The sequence below is a fragment of the Muscardinus avellanarius genome, assembly GCF_963383645.1.
Source record: "Muscardinus avellanarius genome assembly, chromosome: 1".
NCBI classification, from domain to species: domain Eukaryota; kingdom Metazoa; phylum Chordata; class Mammalia; order Rodentia; family Gliridae; genus Muscardinus; species Muscardinus avellanarius.
Window position 1 is genome coordinate 208,378,731 of NC_137786.1, and position 13,244 is coordinate 208,391,974.

The 13,244-nt window shown below is 45.4% G+C and overlaps 1 protein-coding gene across 4 annotated transcripts in view; it reads left to right on the forward strand.

Moving 5' to 3' along the window:
• EHF (ETS homologous factor) overlaps positions 1-12,653 on the forward strand; it is a gene marked incomplete at both ends in the record, with an annotated part of 20,104 nt that extends 7,451 nt beyond the window's left edge. The window contains 6 exons of one of the 4 annotated variants that reach the window (XM_080701101.1): positions 829-891; positions 4,595-4,663; positions 4,783-4,851; positions 11,113-11,175; positions 12,255-12,450; positions 12,554-12,653. In XM_080701101.1, the coding sequence (XP_080557227.1) occupies positions 829-891; positions 4,595-4,663; positions 4,783-4,851; positions 11,113-11,175; positions 12,255-12,450; positions 12,554-12,653 (560 nt within the window). The remainder of the gene's footprint in view (positions 1-828; positions 892-4,594; positions 4,664-4,782; positions 4,852-11,112; positions 11,176-12,254; positions 12,451-12,553) is intronic. The other 3 variants (XM_080701102.1, XM_080701103.1, XM_080701104.1) reach the window with 3 other exon arrangements.
• Positions 12,654-13,244: the final 591 nt, after the last annotated feature.

Below are 13,244 nucleotides of genomic sequence, written 5' to 3' on the forward strand. Positions count from 1 at the left end.
TTACTTATAACCAGGCGCTCTACGTGAATCGATTTACTGAATGACCTTATAACAAAATAAGTATAGTACCCATTTTACAGATGGGAAAATCTCAAGGTCAGAGAGGTTAGAGGCATTACCTCCACTCCAGAAATATTTATAATCTGTCTGGGGAGGAAGAACTTTTTAGATTCATTCGTGTGTATGTATGTGCTCTGATATGTGATGTGACTTGTGAAGAATTCAAGCAGACACAAGAACATGCGGGGATACCTCTTGCGTGAGAGTTGAAGTCCTAAGTAAAGGAAGATTTACTCGACTTTATCCAGCTGTGTCTCATAGGTTGCATCTGATCAAGATGGGTTTGATTTAATATGAGATCAAGGAAGAAACAAGCTAGTTAAATTAAAATTTTTTTTCAATATTTTTGTTTCCGTTTCATATTGTATCTTAGTATAGGAAATTACCTTAGAAGTAATCTAGTGACTCTATCCTGTATAATCCCTAAATTTACAGACGAGGAAACAGATCCAGAAAGGTAAAAACCTTATATCCAGCAATGGAAAAACTGCTCTTCTGACTCCTGAAGTTCCAGGTCCCCCATACCGGATGTCTTCCCAAATAATTTCATCAGATGTGGGTGCCCTCGAGTGCTGGCTTTCTGGGGCCAGGGAGGCACTGTGGGTTTGAGTGTGTAGAAGCTGAGAGGGAAGCCCCTTCCATAAGCAAACATAAGACCAGGCAGTGGGTGAGGCAGGGCTCTTCAGAGAAGCCAGCTCTGTCCTTATTAAGCCTCAGGTTTGGGCTCTGGCTGCCCCCCCCCTCACTTTCCCAATATGTCCTTCACAGGCCAGTGCAGTAGTGACCTGTTCCAGTCCACACACAATGTCATTGTCAAGACTGAACAAACCGGTGAGTGGTAAGAGACAAGGAGCCAGCGTGGCTGGGCGAAGCCCTGGGCAGAACAGTTGGGAGGGAGCAGGAGAGGGAGCGTGGGAGCAGGTTTGGGCAGGAGACCCAGGGAGGCCACTTCCCTGCCTGTCTCCAGCGGCCATCCTGGCTCAAGTCTCATTCCTTGCCCCGGGGAACCAGGGGCCACTAGCTCTTTCTGATATGTGGACTGATGGTGGGTCTTCCTTCTGTCCACGCGTCTCTGCTTTCAGCTACTATCCAGGGAGTCATCCAGAACCCAGGCCAGTGGCTGGGATCAGGTACAATCTGAGGGGTCTGCCTCCCCTGGAAAAAAGTATGGGAGGTTGGATTTGGTCAAGTTCAGAAAAGCAACCAACAGAAGGAAAAGACCAATGTCTCTTCTTCTCCTCCTCCCCCTTAGGAAGAAGGTGCAGCCTTGGGGTTGCAGTAACTGTCCCTTTTGGGGTCTTGGGAAACTCTTTAGGGGCATCTAAAGGTGCCCCACTGCTGCCTCAGGACATTATCACATGGAAGATCGTCATTCTGCTCTGAGCAGTCTGTAGTCCCACAGTATCTGTGTTCATTTTTGTTGCCCTTCCTCTCTCTCAAATCTGTCTCCTGGAGGCTGTCCCCAAAGTCCATGCACAGCCATAGCAAAGCTGCGCAGGTGCCGCGGCTCCCTCCCTGTGTCCACACTGGGGAGATTGTGAGCCACGTGGTCTGACGAAGTTTGCCACAGGCCTCCTGAGGGTTGTGTGCTAGTCACCAAGGACAGAATTTGACCTGGGGGTGATGTGAGTCACTTGGCACCAAAATTAGCCCATGTGGTTATTTACTCTTTTATAAGGGGGCTGGTCAACCATTATTAAAGAAAGAAAACAATAGCTGCGAAGCATGTTAATTAGACCTTCCTTGCCCTGCCCTTCTCCCTGAGAGGCTGAGGGATGGGTACGTGGATGGTCTGTGCTTTATAGGTCTGCCCTCGCTCTAGAGATGGATGCAGGGCTTGGATGAGAGGATGCCTGCCCCCTTCCCCTGCTTGACCATCCAGATAACCCATAGGAGGAGCCGGGGTGATACTGGAGAGGTCCCAAAGAACTTGATAATCCCTGCTTGACCATCCAGACATTCTCGTGCTGCCAGTTGAGAAAAGCTGAGCTCAAGGGTGGAGAAGAAGGTCCACCCTGGGAGGAGGGGAAACGAGGCTCAGCCAGGGGCCAACACCCCCAAACCTCTTTGGTTCGGTTTGTTTTCAGAGACAACAACAGGTGTACGAGGTGACCCAACAAGGAGAGAGGGTGTAACCCCAAGAGATTGGGCTTGGGGTGTCCAAACACGTAGCTATTAGTTAAAATACCAGCTAAATCCCTATGTCGTAAACAGGAGGACTTAGCCAGTGAGTCAGGTTTTATACAATTTATGCTATAAAAACAAAATGAAACTCGGCCAGTGGCTCGCCACCTTGGCTGGAAAACTCAGAGCCTAGGATAGCCTAGCTCTGAGTGGAAGGGACACGGGGAATTTAGGGGGGGCAGAAGACAAGAAGAGAGATCTAAGAGCTGCTGGCCAGCCAGAGAAGAGAATGCTTGCGTTGGAGACCAGCCCAGATCTGGGGGCTGGGTGGGAGCTGGGCTTCATTTGGGGTAAGAGGAGGAGAGTTTCTTTCTCTGGCCAGTTGGAGTGAATCCTCCTTACTCAGCATACGGGAGCCAGTGAGTGAGAGGCTAAACACTATCCAGAGACAAGGAGATGAGCCCCACTTTTAAAGGTTGCTTGTTTGATTTGCTGACACTCGCTTCCCCTCTCCTTGGTTTAGTTTTGAGAATTTTTTTGTCAATCCTTAAGCTAACAGAGAAATCTGGAGGAAGGAGGGACTCTGTGATAAGACTGACTGGACCTTTTCTGAAAGAAACATCCTTCTTTCTCTCAGGAAAATATTCACAGGGAAAGAAATGTTCATACATCACTTATTATACATTTATTTGTCCCTGACAAGCCTCTCCCTCCTCCCCAGGGCAAAAATATTCTGGTGATTACATAGTAGAAAGTAAGACAAGGCCAAACCAGGCTGGAAATATTCCCAGGAAACCAAAGCCTGGTTCTGGGACATGATTCTAGTTTGCAGCTTCTTTCTCTTCCCCAGGAACACAACAGGCATGGATCACACGGACAGGGCATAATGAAGCCAAAGTTCCCGTGACACCCGTGTGTACTAGTATTGAGAGGAGGTTTCAAAATGTATTAATGTGCCAGCATTGGGAAAGATTTCCAATTTTGAAAATATATCTTTTTTTTTTTTTTTTTTTTTTTTTTTTTGGTAGTACTGAGGTTCCTGCAAGCCCTTCTACCTCCGGGCTACACTCCCAGACCCATTTTTAAAATATTTTTTTATTTGGAAAGAGGGTCTTTTAAGCCAGTGAGGCTGGCTTCAAACCTGTGTGATCATGATCATCCTGTCTCCCAAGCTGGGGGTGGTGGGGTTACCACCGCTGCAGGGCTTGATGATATATCTTTTGTCCTAAAGAAAGCCAGGATTGTCAGGAAGAAGGGCCTTTTAACATTTCTAAAGCGAAGTAAAGAAAGCCAGGAGCCAGGGAAAAGGGCCTCTTTACATTTCTTTTCTTTTTTTTTAAATTTTATTTTTAATTTTATTTTTAATTTTTTTTATTATTTTTTAATTATTTTTTTATTTAAACAATTTTTTTATTGAACGTAAATAGTATACATTTACACTATATTTGATGCCCTCCCCCCCGCCCCCGTTTTCCTTTCCCCCCTCCCACCAATGGCTGTCCAGGTTAACCATGACCTATTCATAATTTTACACATGTTCAGGTGTAGACCCTCGTTAATCAAGACCAACCTTCCTCCTCTCCTATCTTACCATCCAAACTTAGCTAGTATTTCCCCTTCAATAACTGGAGCAAAACTGTGGGAAATACACACAATGGAATTCTATTCAGCCATAAAGAAGAACAAAATTATGTCATTTGCAAGGAGATGGAAAACCCTGGAGAACATTATGTTAAGTGAGATCAGCCAAGCACAAAAGAAGAAGATACATATGTTTCCTCTAATATGCCTCTTTACATTTCTAAAGAGAGACAAACTGCCTCAAGGATGGGAGGAAATCCCAGATCCCAGAGAAGCAACTTAACACATCTTGGGAGGGTAAAAAAAGGTGTGGAGGTCTGTGCCCGAGACAGGGCTGCCCCCCTGCCTCCAAGGGGCAGATCCGGCTGGGATGGAGACAGCAGAAAACTGGGCCACAGATAGGGTAGCATATCTACATATCAAAGGACCTGCCGCAGACTTGGTCAGGATAAGAACACTTTTGGGTGTACTGGCATGGGGCTGTAACTGTCTTCTGTATTTCCATCTTTGTATTTTAAACTTCTTTAATCTCCAGCAACTGTCCGAGCTATGTATACCTATCCTCAGCTCAGGACAAGAACCTGTGGTTTTTCTGTTTGTGTGGTTGTGTTGGGGGAATTATTTCTCCCCTCGCACACCGAACATATTTCACCGTATCACTGTGGACAGTGAGGCACAATGATTTTAAAGCAACATGTAGCTGAAGCAGAATCTTATCTTTCTCCCTGAGGGAGACCCCAAACTCCTTTTATAAGCAGTGACTTTAAAAAGAAAGGTTTTTCACCCTGAGGATAATGATTGTTGACCTCCCATTTTTAATTTTTTCTAGACCCTTCCATCATGAACACCTGGAAGGAAGAAAATTATTTATACGACAACAACTATGGTAGCACAGTAGGTAACTAACTCCCCAACACAGAAGGCCCTTTTACATTCTTGCTCTGATTGTCTAACTGCCACAGCATGATATTGTAAGCAGGGCGGCTCTTCATGCCCTTTGTCTTTCTACTGCTGCAGATTTATTGGATAGCAAAACTTTCTGCCGAGCCCAGATCTCTATGACAACCACCGGTCACCTTCCTGTTGGTAAGTTACCCTGACGCTGGAGGCTGAATGCACCTAATGCAAACACTTCCTGAGAATTAATGAGAATCACCACCACCCTACCTGTCTGCAGGTCGGTAGCTGGGCAGGGCACGGTGGGGCGCACCTGTAATCCCAGTACTTGGGAGGCTGAGACAGGAGGATCGCAGGTTCGGGACATGCCTCAGCTACTTAGTGAGACCCTGTTTCAAAATAAAAAATAACGATTAAAAAAGAGCTGGGGGTATAGCTTAGAGGTAGAATGCTCCTGGCCTTAATCCCCAGCATGAAAAATTAAAAATAAATAAAAGAGCAGGACTACTTTTTTGAGCTAGTGCTTAGGCATTGACAGTGACCGGCAGGGGTTCCTCTAGGAAAAATGTTTGTTTCCCATGGAACCATTCACTCTGTGACAAAAAGAATCATTCGTGCTTTTCTTCTCTTTCAACAAAGATTTGCTTGGGGTATATATGTATAAATTTATGTATAGTTATGCCAGAGAATGCTATATTTAATTTTCAACTGCATTTGAACATTCATTTCCAACTGCATTTGGCTTTAGAGGGAGAATGTCTAACCGTAGGATTCAGAGGTCTGTGAACTGTTGGTGACCATCGCTGGATGGGGATTTCGGAGCCCCCTGTTTGTTTAGTTTTTAAGTCGAATCTTGATGGCTCATCAGTATTCTCAACTTATGTTCACATTGGTTGCATTTGGTTAAGACTAGATGCAGCCGGGCGTGGTGGCTCACGCTTGTAATCCCAGCATTTGGGAGGCTGAGACAGGAGGATCGCGGTTCGCAGACAGCCTCAGCTACTTAGTGAGGCCCTCCGCAACTCAGTGAGACCCTGTTTCCAAATAAAAAATAATAATAAAAAATAGGGCTGGGGGTATATAGCTCAGTGGTAGAATGCCCCTGGGTTCCATCCCAGTACTGCAAGAACAAACAAACAAACAAAAGACTAGATGCAAAAGGGGTTATCCATGGCTCTTACTCCAGATATACCAAGTGAGGGTGCTGGCACAGACACTTTCAGATGACACCCCGCCTACCCCCTTCATGGAGGGCCACAGGAGTGTGTGCAACACAGGAATCGGGTGAATAGAAGATTTTGTGTTATTCCTTGACCTGGGTACAAATTTTGATACCTCTTCAGGACTGTGAAATAGAGCTTAGCCATTCACTACAAGGGAAGCACTCTTTTCCAGAAGTTGGATTAGAGGCACTCTGAGAACTGACACTTAATGCCTTTCTGTGCAGGAAGGCATGGATTTAAGCAAAACCCTTACTGTTGTTGTTTTTTCTTGTTTTTTTTTTCTTCCTCTGGTTTTGGTGAGTGTGCGTTTTGAGAACTGAAATACCAAAAGCTTTTGGTTTGAGGTTAATGCTTCTGGAACCGCGGTGAGAACTGAGCCAATCGGGACCTCTACTTCCCTTCCCTCCCGTGCCCTTAGCACGACGTGTCACGCCAAGTTATTTGTTGAAATTAGGAAGTCGAGCAAACACCGGAAAGGCTCTGCGGAGTATTTGCCACTCCGGAGGAGCAGCCCATGGGGGTGAAATTTCTGTGTAGTTCGTGCCACCCAGTCAGGACTAAGGGCTTCGGGGCTGAGGAAACTGCCCAAGTCACACTCTGGTTTCCTCTCACGCTTGCTAGTGTCACTGTTTGGGTCTCAGACTATGCCAGAAGATTCCAAGTGAGAGTAAAGTTGAAGCAAGCACTTCCTGAGCCTCAGGGTGGTTAGGTCTCGTGGTTCCTGAGAACCTACAAGCCATAATCACTGTTCCACTGCTCAGGGCCGGGACCTCTTCCTTCCTTTTCCGGCAGCTCTACCTACAGCTTCTAGAACCTCAGTTAATATGGGCGTCTGGGTTTGCAGTAACAGGGAACTATCTCCTCAGTCTAGCTAGCATATTTTTTGAGATATGATATGTTCTTTTTTATTCTTTTTTTTATTACAGGGGATTGAACCTAGGGTCATTCTATCCCCAAGCTAGTAGACCTTGGGCTCTTTTAAATTTTCGTGTGTGTGTGTGTGTGTGTGTGTGTGTGTGTGTGTGTGTGTGTGATGGGGCCTCTCTAAAGTTCTGAGGCTGACCTCAAACCTGTAATCTTCCTGACTCAGCCTCCCAAGTACCAGGATTACAGGCATGCACCACCATAACAGGCAGGAGAGTCCTTCTTCCAACAGGCTTTATGAATCTGCTCTCCTTTCTCTCCCTGATCCCCATCCCCCATTCTTATATTGCTATTGAAAAGTCTAGAAAACAAGACAAATAATCTAAGCCCTCTAGCAGATTTATTTACTTAAAGGATCAATTCAGTGTCTGCAGTTGGTACGTTCTTTGGAGTCATAGCACAGCAGTGGGATATTAATTGCAGCCTCCTATGGGTCGATTCTTTTCAGAATAGGTCAGTCCTTACAGGGTGGGGACCAGAACCCTCCCTCCCCAAAGACCTTTGCCATCTATCAGCCTGAGTCTACATTTCAAGCTCCCATAAAATTGAGTGTAGTTAAATATCTCTCTATGTTCCAATGCAAGTACCAGGCCGAGCTGAGGCGGGGCTCCAGGTAAACTGATGCCCTCTGAGATAAAGGCAGGTGGGGAAGCCAGCTTTGTTTTGATTTCTCGGTCATCTGCCCATTTCATAAAATGGCTGCCACCACTGTGGCAAGCGGCTCCCTCGTCCTGCAGCTAGCCCTGCCAACTCGGGCTTGATGTGTTTATCTACTGACTTGTTGAGCCTAAAGCTAGGGTGGCACGGTCTATTAGAACACTGAAATTTGTATATCCCGTAAAGAAATGGCTCAAAGCTGAATCATATGCAAATGGCATCTAATCTTTGCTTCTTGCAAAGAAGGCATGCTCTTACCCTTTGCAACAGGAGCTCCAGGATGCTGCTGCCCCTGCGGGGACCCAGCAGAACGTGGACCTTGTCCCACAGCACCTGGGAGAGGAGCAAGAGAAAGCCAGGCCGGACAACCTCCCCAGAGCCAGCCGATATTCTGTAACAATGACTCACTTAACCACATGGCTAACTTCAAAGGTCTTGGCTTTTATTTTGCGCCCGTGGGAAGGATGGAGGGGGAGAAGCTGGTTGTATTAAAGTGAGGTTGGACATCAAAAGATTTTAGTGCTGGGCAGGTTGGTGGTTCGAAGGATCACCCTTGCATATTGAAATCGGGAGAGGTGCTGTAAGGAATTAGATTTTTTTTTTTTTTTTTTTTTTTTTTTTTTTTTTGCCTGTGCTGGTCATTCCTCCTATGATGATGGGAACATTATCACTGGGGAATGTTTTTTTTTTTTTTTAATCTTTCCTGAGTTGGATAGAGGTCTAGCTTGGGTAAATGGCTGACATCTCAAACAGAAAATTTCCTCATGGTTCATCTAATCTGCTTTTTGTTGTTGTTTGTGGTACTGGGGATGGAACCCATGGACATTCTACCTCTGAGCTACACCCCCAGCCCTATTTTCTTTTATTCTTTATTTTGAAACAGTGTCTCATTGAGTTGCAAAGGGCCTCACTAAGTAGCTTGAGGCTGGCTGCAAACGGTGAATCTCTTGTCTCAGCCTCCTAAATGCTGGGATTACAAGCATGTGCCATCGTGCCCAGCTTAATCTGGGGGTTTTAAATCTAGAGTCTGTGAACTCCTAAAAGGAGCATGGACCCTAAAATTATTGAAAAAATTCCAGAAATGCACACATGCCTGCATTTTTCTAGGGAACATTCCCAAGGTCTTCATCTTATTCTCGATGGGACCTTAACCCCAAAGCAATCAATTCTGTCGCGGTCATAACTCACAGTGACTGAGGACAATATGCTGAGAGACACTTGGGGTTTTCTGAGTTCAGTCTTGGCTCTGAAATAATGGCCTTGCGTCCCTCCTGGATGCCATTTGAAACTGAGCTTTGCTTGTGGCCTGCTGGGTAAATGCCACTCTTTGTCTGCAGAACAACTGGCCCTGTCAGAGTGATGTATCACTTGGAAACCCGGGTGGGTGCCAGACCTGTTGCAATATTGTCACATCCTGATGGGATGTTGCAACCTGGCCCTACAGGGAGAGAGAGTGGAGGCTCCCTGGGTTTCCTGTGAATTTGTCCTTTCCGATTTCAGAGAAACGTGTCAGGTGCAGCCCCTCCTGGTGACAGTGCCGGGAACGAGCAGTTCCCCTTCCACACAGTTCTTTATTCAGTCCCTCTTCTCCATCCTGCTGTGGCAGCTTTTGTTGAAATTACTGGAAGCACGGAGTCCTGACACCCTGGGCAATGAGAAGATGGATGGGCACATTGGGAAACCCAGGATCATTAGGTTGGAATTATTTTCCCACTAATGGAGACATTATGGAAGCACACCTGACTGTTGGCAGGAAAGGCTTTTATGAAATCTGAATGAGGTGATTGGTGCAGCAAAGGTGATGGCTGCCATCTTTTGGAAATGGCACTTCTTGAACAGCGGTTATGAGTAAAACCTCTGGGTTCAAACTGTGTTCACACCCTGGCCCCACTTTCAGGCTGTGTGACTGTAGACACATTCTTTGACCTCTGTCTCTCAAATCCTCCAGGGCTGTAAATCATGGACCATCACAGGACCTGCCTCATAGGGTCATTGTATGAATTCCACAAGGTGATTCATGTAGAGTACTTGGTACAGTGGCTGGTACTTAGTAAGTACTCAGTAAGCAGTCACTGTTCTTTTTAACTAGGATCTAGTCATTGGTCCACAAACTTTTTTGGATACTGGACCACTTTTGAAAATGGAGTGAATGCTATGGACTCTCTCTGCATGTGGTTTTGGTCAGTCAAGCATGACCTGAAGGCCACACATGGGTCCTCGAACCCTAGGTTGCAAAGCCCTAATACAGTGTGAACAGAGATAACTTTTACTGACCCAGTTTCTTAGAAGGATTAGCTTGTGTTTAGGGTCTACTCTATATTAAAATTGCCTGTTTTTTGATTATAGGATTTTTGTTAAGTTCTTCCTTGGTTTTCACAGTACCCAAAATGCCCTCGAAGACACATACACACACACACACACACACACACACACATACACACACACACACACACACACACATTTATACACACTCACAGCTAGATCAGTTGGCTTTCTTTCTCCTTTTTTCTTTATAATTGATATATAATAATGGGACATATTTATGGGGTACAGTATAATTTGATATATGTCTCTAACGTGTAATGATCATAAACAAGGTAATTAGTATTTGCATCTCCTTAAACACTTATTGTTTGTGTTGGGAACTTTCGGCCCTTTCTCTTGCAGTTCTTTGTCTCCGGTCTCTCACTGTGCCGTGGCGCCTGGGACTCACCCCTCTGTCTAGCTGTATTCTGCTGCTCAGGATTCAACCTCCTTCTGATTCCGTCCCCTGTTCATTCCTTGACTCTGGTGATCAATGCTCTCCTTGCTACCGCAATGACATTAAAATAAGCTTTTTAGCTTTCTGCGAATGAATGAGAACACACGGCAATGGTTGTTTTTATTGTTAAAGAAGAAGTTTCACTGTATGGATCCCTCATCTCTTCTTTGGTGATGGTGACGGGCTGCCATAATGAGTCATTTGTTAAACTAATCTGTGTTTCCATAGTCCACCCGTGGCTCTCTGCATGGAGTTCAGGCTACTCAATGGCCCCTTTGTCAGGGTGATTAAAATGGGACTTTGTGTGCCAAAAAATGGCACTCCTCTGTCTTTAAAGCCATCTTTCTTTGTTATGAGTGTTGACATTTTTGCATTATGTGTAAAAAAAAAAAAAAAACACCTTTCAGTGACCTAAATCTATTCTCTGAGAATAAAGTCCTTCAAAAGCTTCACAAAGCATTATGATCAGAACCTCAGCTCCCGCCCCTCTGTCTCTCGCTCACAGCCATACTGGCTTCCTGCTGTGTACACACCAAAGGTGCATCAACCTTGGGGCCTTTGCACTTCTCGTCGTCACCCATGAGAGGCTCTTTGACAAACTCCCCACATGGCTATGTCCCTCACATTCTTTGGGTCCCTTTATTCAGGAAGGTCTTCTGTGACCTTCTCATGGTAAACAGCAATTTATTCCCTTCTCCATTCCTTCTGTATCATTTCCCTTCATAAAGCTCAGCATCTCTTTTATTTGGTTCACTGCCATAGAACCAAACAGTGCCAGGCATGCAGTAGGTGCTCAATAAGTACTCATGAAATGCATGGGAGGATACATGAAAATGAAAATTGTGGGAAATAGATGAACTGAAAAACTTTTTCTTTAATCCTTAGCAGAGTCACCTGATATGAAAAAAGAGCAAGATCACCCTGCAAAGTCCCACACCAAAAAGCACAGTAAGTTGGCTCCAGCTGGGCGGAGAGGGAAAATAGAGTTATCATGTAGTGGCAGAGCAAGCCCTTGTGCAGTGTTTTTAAAAAGCGTGCCCACTGCCTGTTTCTTCCTCCTTCTGTTCTAAACCCAGGATGCCCAGTAAGAACGTCTTGCAGGCAGGGGGTCAGCCACTGCTGCTTCCTTCTCTCCCATGAAACAGGATGGAAAGAGGAGCATGGTGGGAAGGAGCCGTCAACACGCAGAGATGGGTCTTTCTTCAGCTGAATGTAGACCTCTGACCTGCGTGGCCTTATTGTTCCAGAACAGAATCTTTATTTTAGGGGATTCAGCTGTGCTTGGGCGGGGGTGGGGTGGGGGTGGATTTCTTTCAGTAATAAACTGTAATGAATAGAGGGCATGGTGGTGCACGCCTGTAATCCCAGTACTTAGGAGGCTGAGACAGGAAATTCAGGTTCATGGCCAGCCTCAGCAACTTGGTAAGACCATCAGCAGCTAGTGAGGCACTGTTTTAAAATAAAGGATAAGCCAGGCATGGTGGCACATGCTTGTAATCCCCGCGCTTGGGAGGCTGAGACAGGAGGATCGCGCAGGTTCGAAGCCAGCCGCGCTGGCTTAAGAGACTCTGTTTCCAAATAAAAAAGTATAAAAATAGGCTTGGGAGTATAGCCCGGAGGTAGAAGGGCTTCCAGGAATCCCAGTACCACCAATAAATAAATAAATAAATAAATGATAAAAAAGAAATTTAAAAACAAGAGTAACTTAGAGGTAGAATGCTTAATTCCTGGAACATATTACACACACACAATAGTTCATCATGTGGCTTATCTAAATGCTTGGTGCTTCAGTTTACCCATTTGTAAAATGAAAAGGTATGATAAGTGTTCATTTTCAGCTGCCTTTTCCCCCCTTAAATATCCCCCTTAAATATCCCCCTTAAATATTTGGTGATTCTGCTATCCATCTTCCCTGGTGAGCAGGAGGACTTGAGTCTTTGAAGGAAGAAGTTTCAACACAACACTTCCTCTGCCTTTCCTTGCTGTGACTCGGGTCATTAATAGGCCCCCTTTCTGCTTCTCATCAGACCCAAGAGGGACTCACTTATGGGAGTTCATCCGTGACATCCTCCTGAACCCAGACAAGAACCCAGGGCTCATCAAGTGGGAAGACCGGTCTGAGGGAATCTTCAGATTCTTGAAATCAGAGGCTGTGGCTCAGCTCTGGGGAAAAAAGAAAAACAACAGCAGTATGACCTATGAGAAGCTCAGCCGAGCCATGAGGTGAGCAACCTCCGGTATCTCCTCGGGATGAGGGCACACCGCCAGCTGTGCCCCCAACCATCTTAGTCTCAACGGCTGCCTCACTGAATTCCCTTTGTTACAGATACTACTACAAACGGGAAATTCTGGAACGTGTGGACGGGCGAAGGCTGGTGTACAAGTTTGGGAAGAATGCACGTGGATGGAGAGAAAACGAAAACTAAGAATAGCTAACACTTGGAACAAAACCCCAGACACACAGCAAACGAGTAATAACCAACAAAGAACTCCTGGACGTAAATATTTCAAAGACTACTTTTCTCTGATATTTATGTACCACGAGGGGGAAAAAAAATCGACTTCTAATGGGAAGAAGAGACACTACAGTTGATCAAAAATTTTGTTACTTCGAAGTATGTTCTATCTAGGGAACAAACGTACACAGTTTTCTGTGAACTATGATGCTGTATGTGGTTGTGATTTGTTTTTGCCTCTATTGTGAAGTTCTTTGCACCACAAGAATGGCAGGGGTTGTAGCCTTGTGCTTCTTGCTAAGAGAAAGAAAACTCAGAGGGCATTAAATATTTTCATATACAAAATGATTTAGACAAAGGCAGCATGTCCTCCTCACATAAGCATCTGCGTGACCTTGTCCAGGGAGGTGGACTTGGTTGTCAGGGTGCAGTCTAGAGTCTCAGGTTGATAGGAGAAACCGGGAGGATTCTGCAAAGTTGAACCTGACTGTTAGGAGCCAGAGAATGGAGAACAGGGACCTTCCGACTCCAGGTGGGCTGTAATCACTCATGACCGCATGA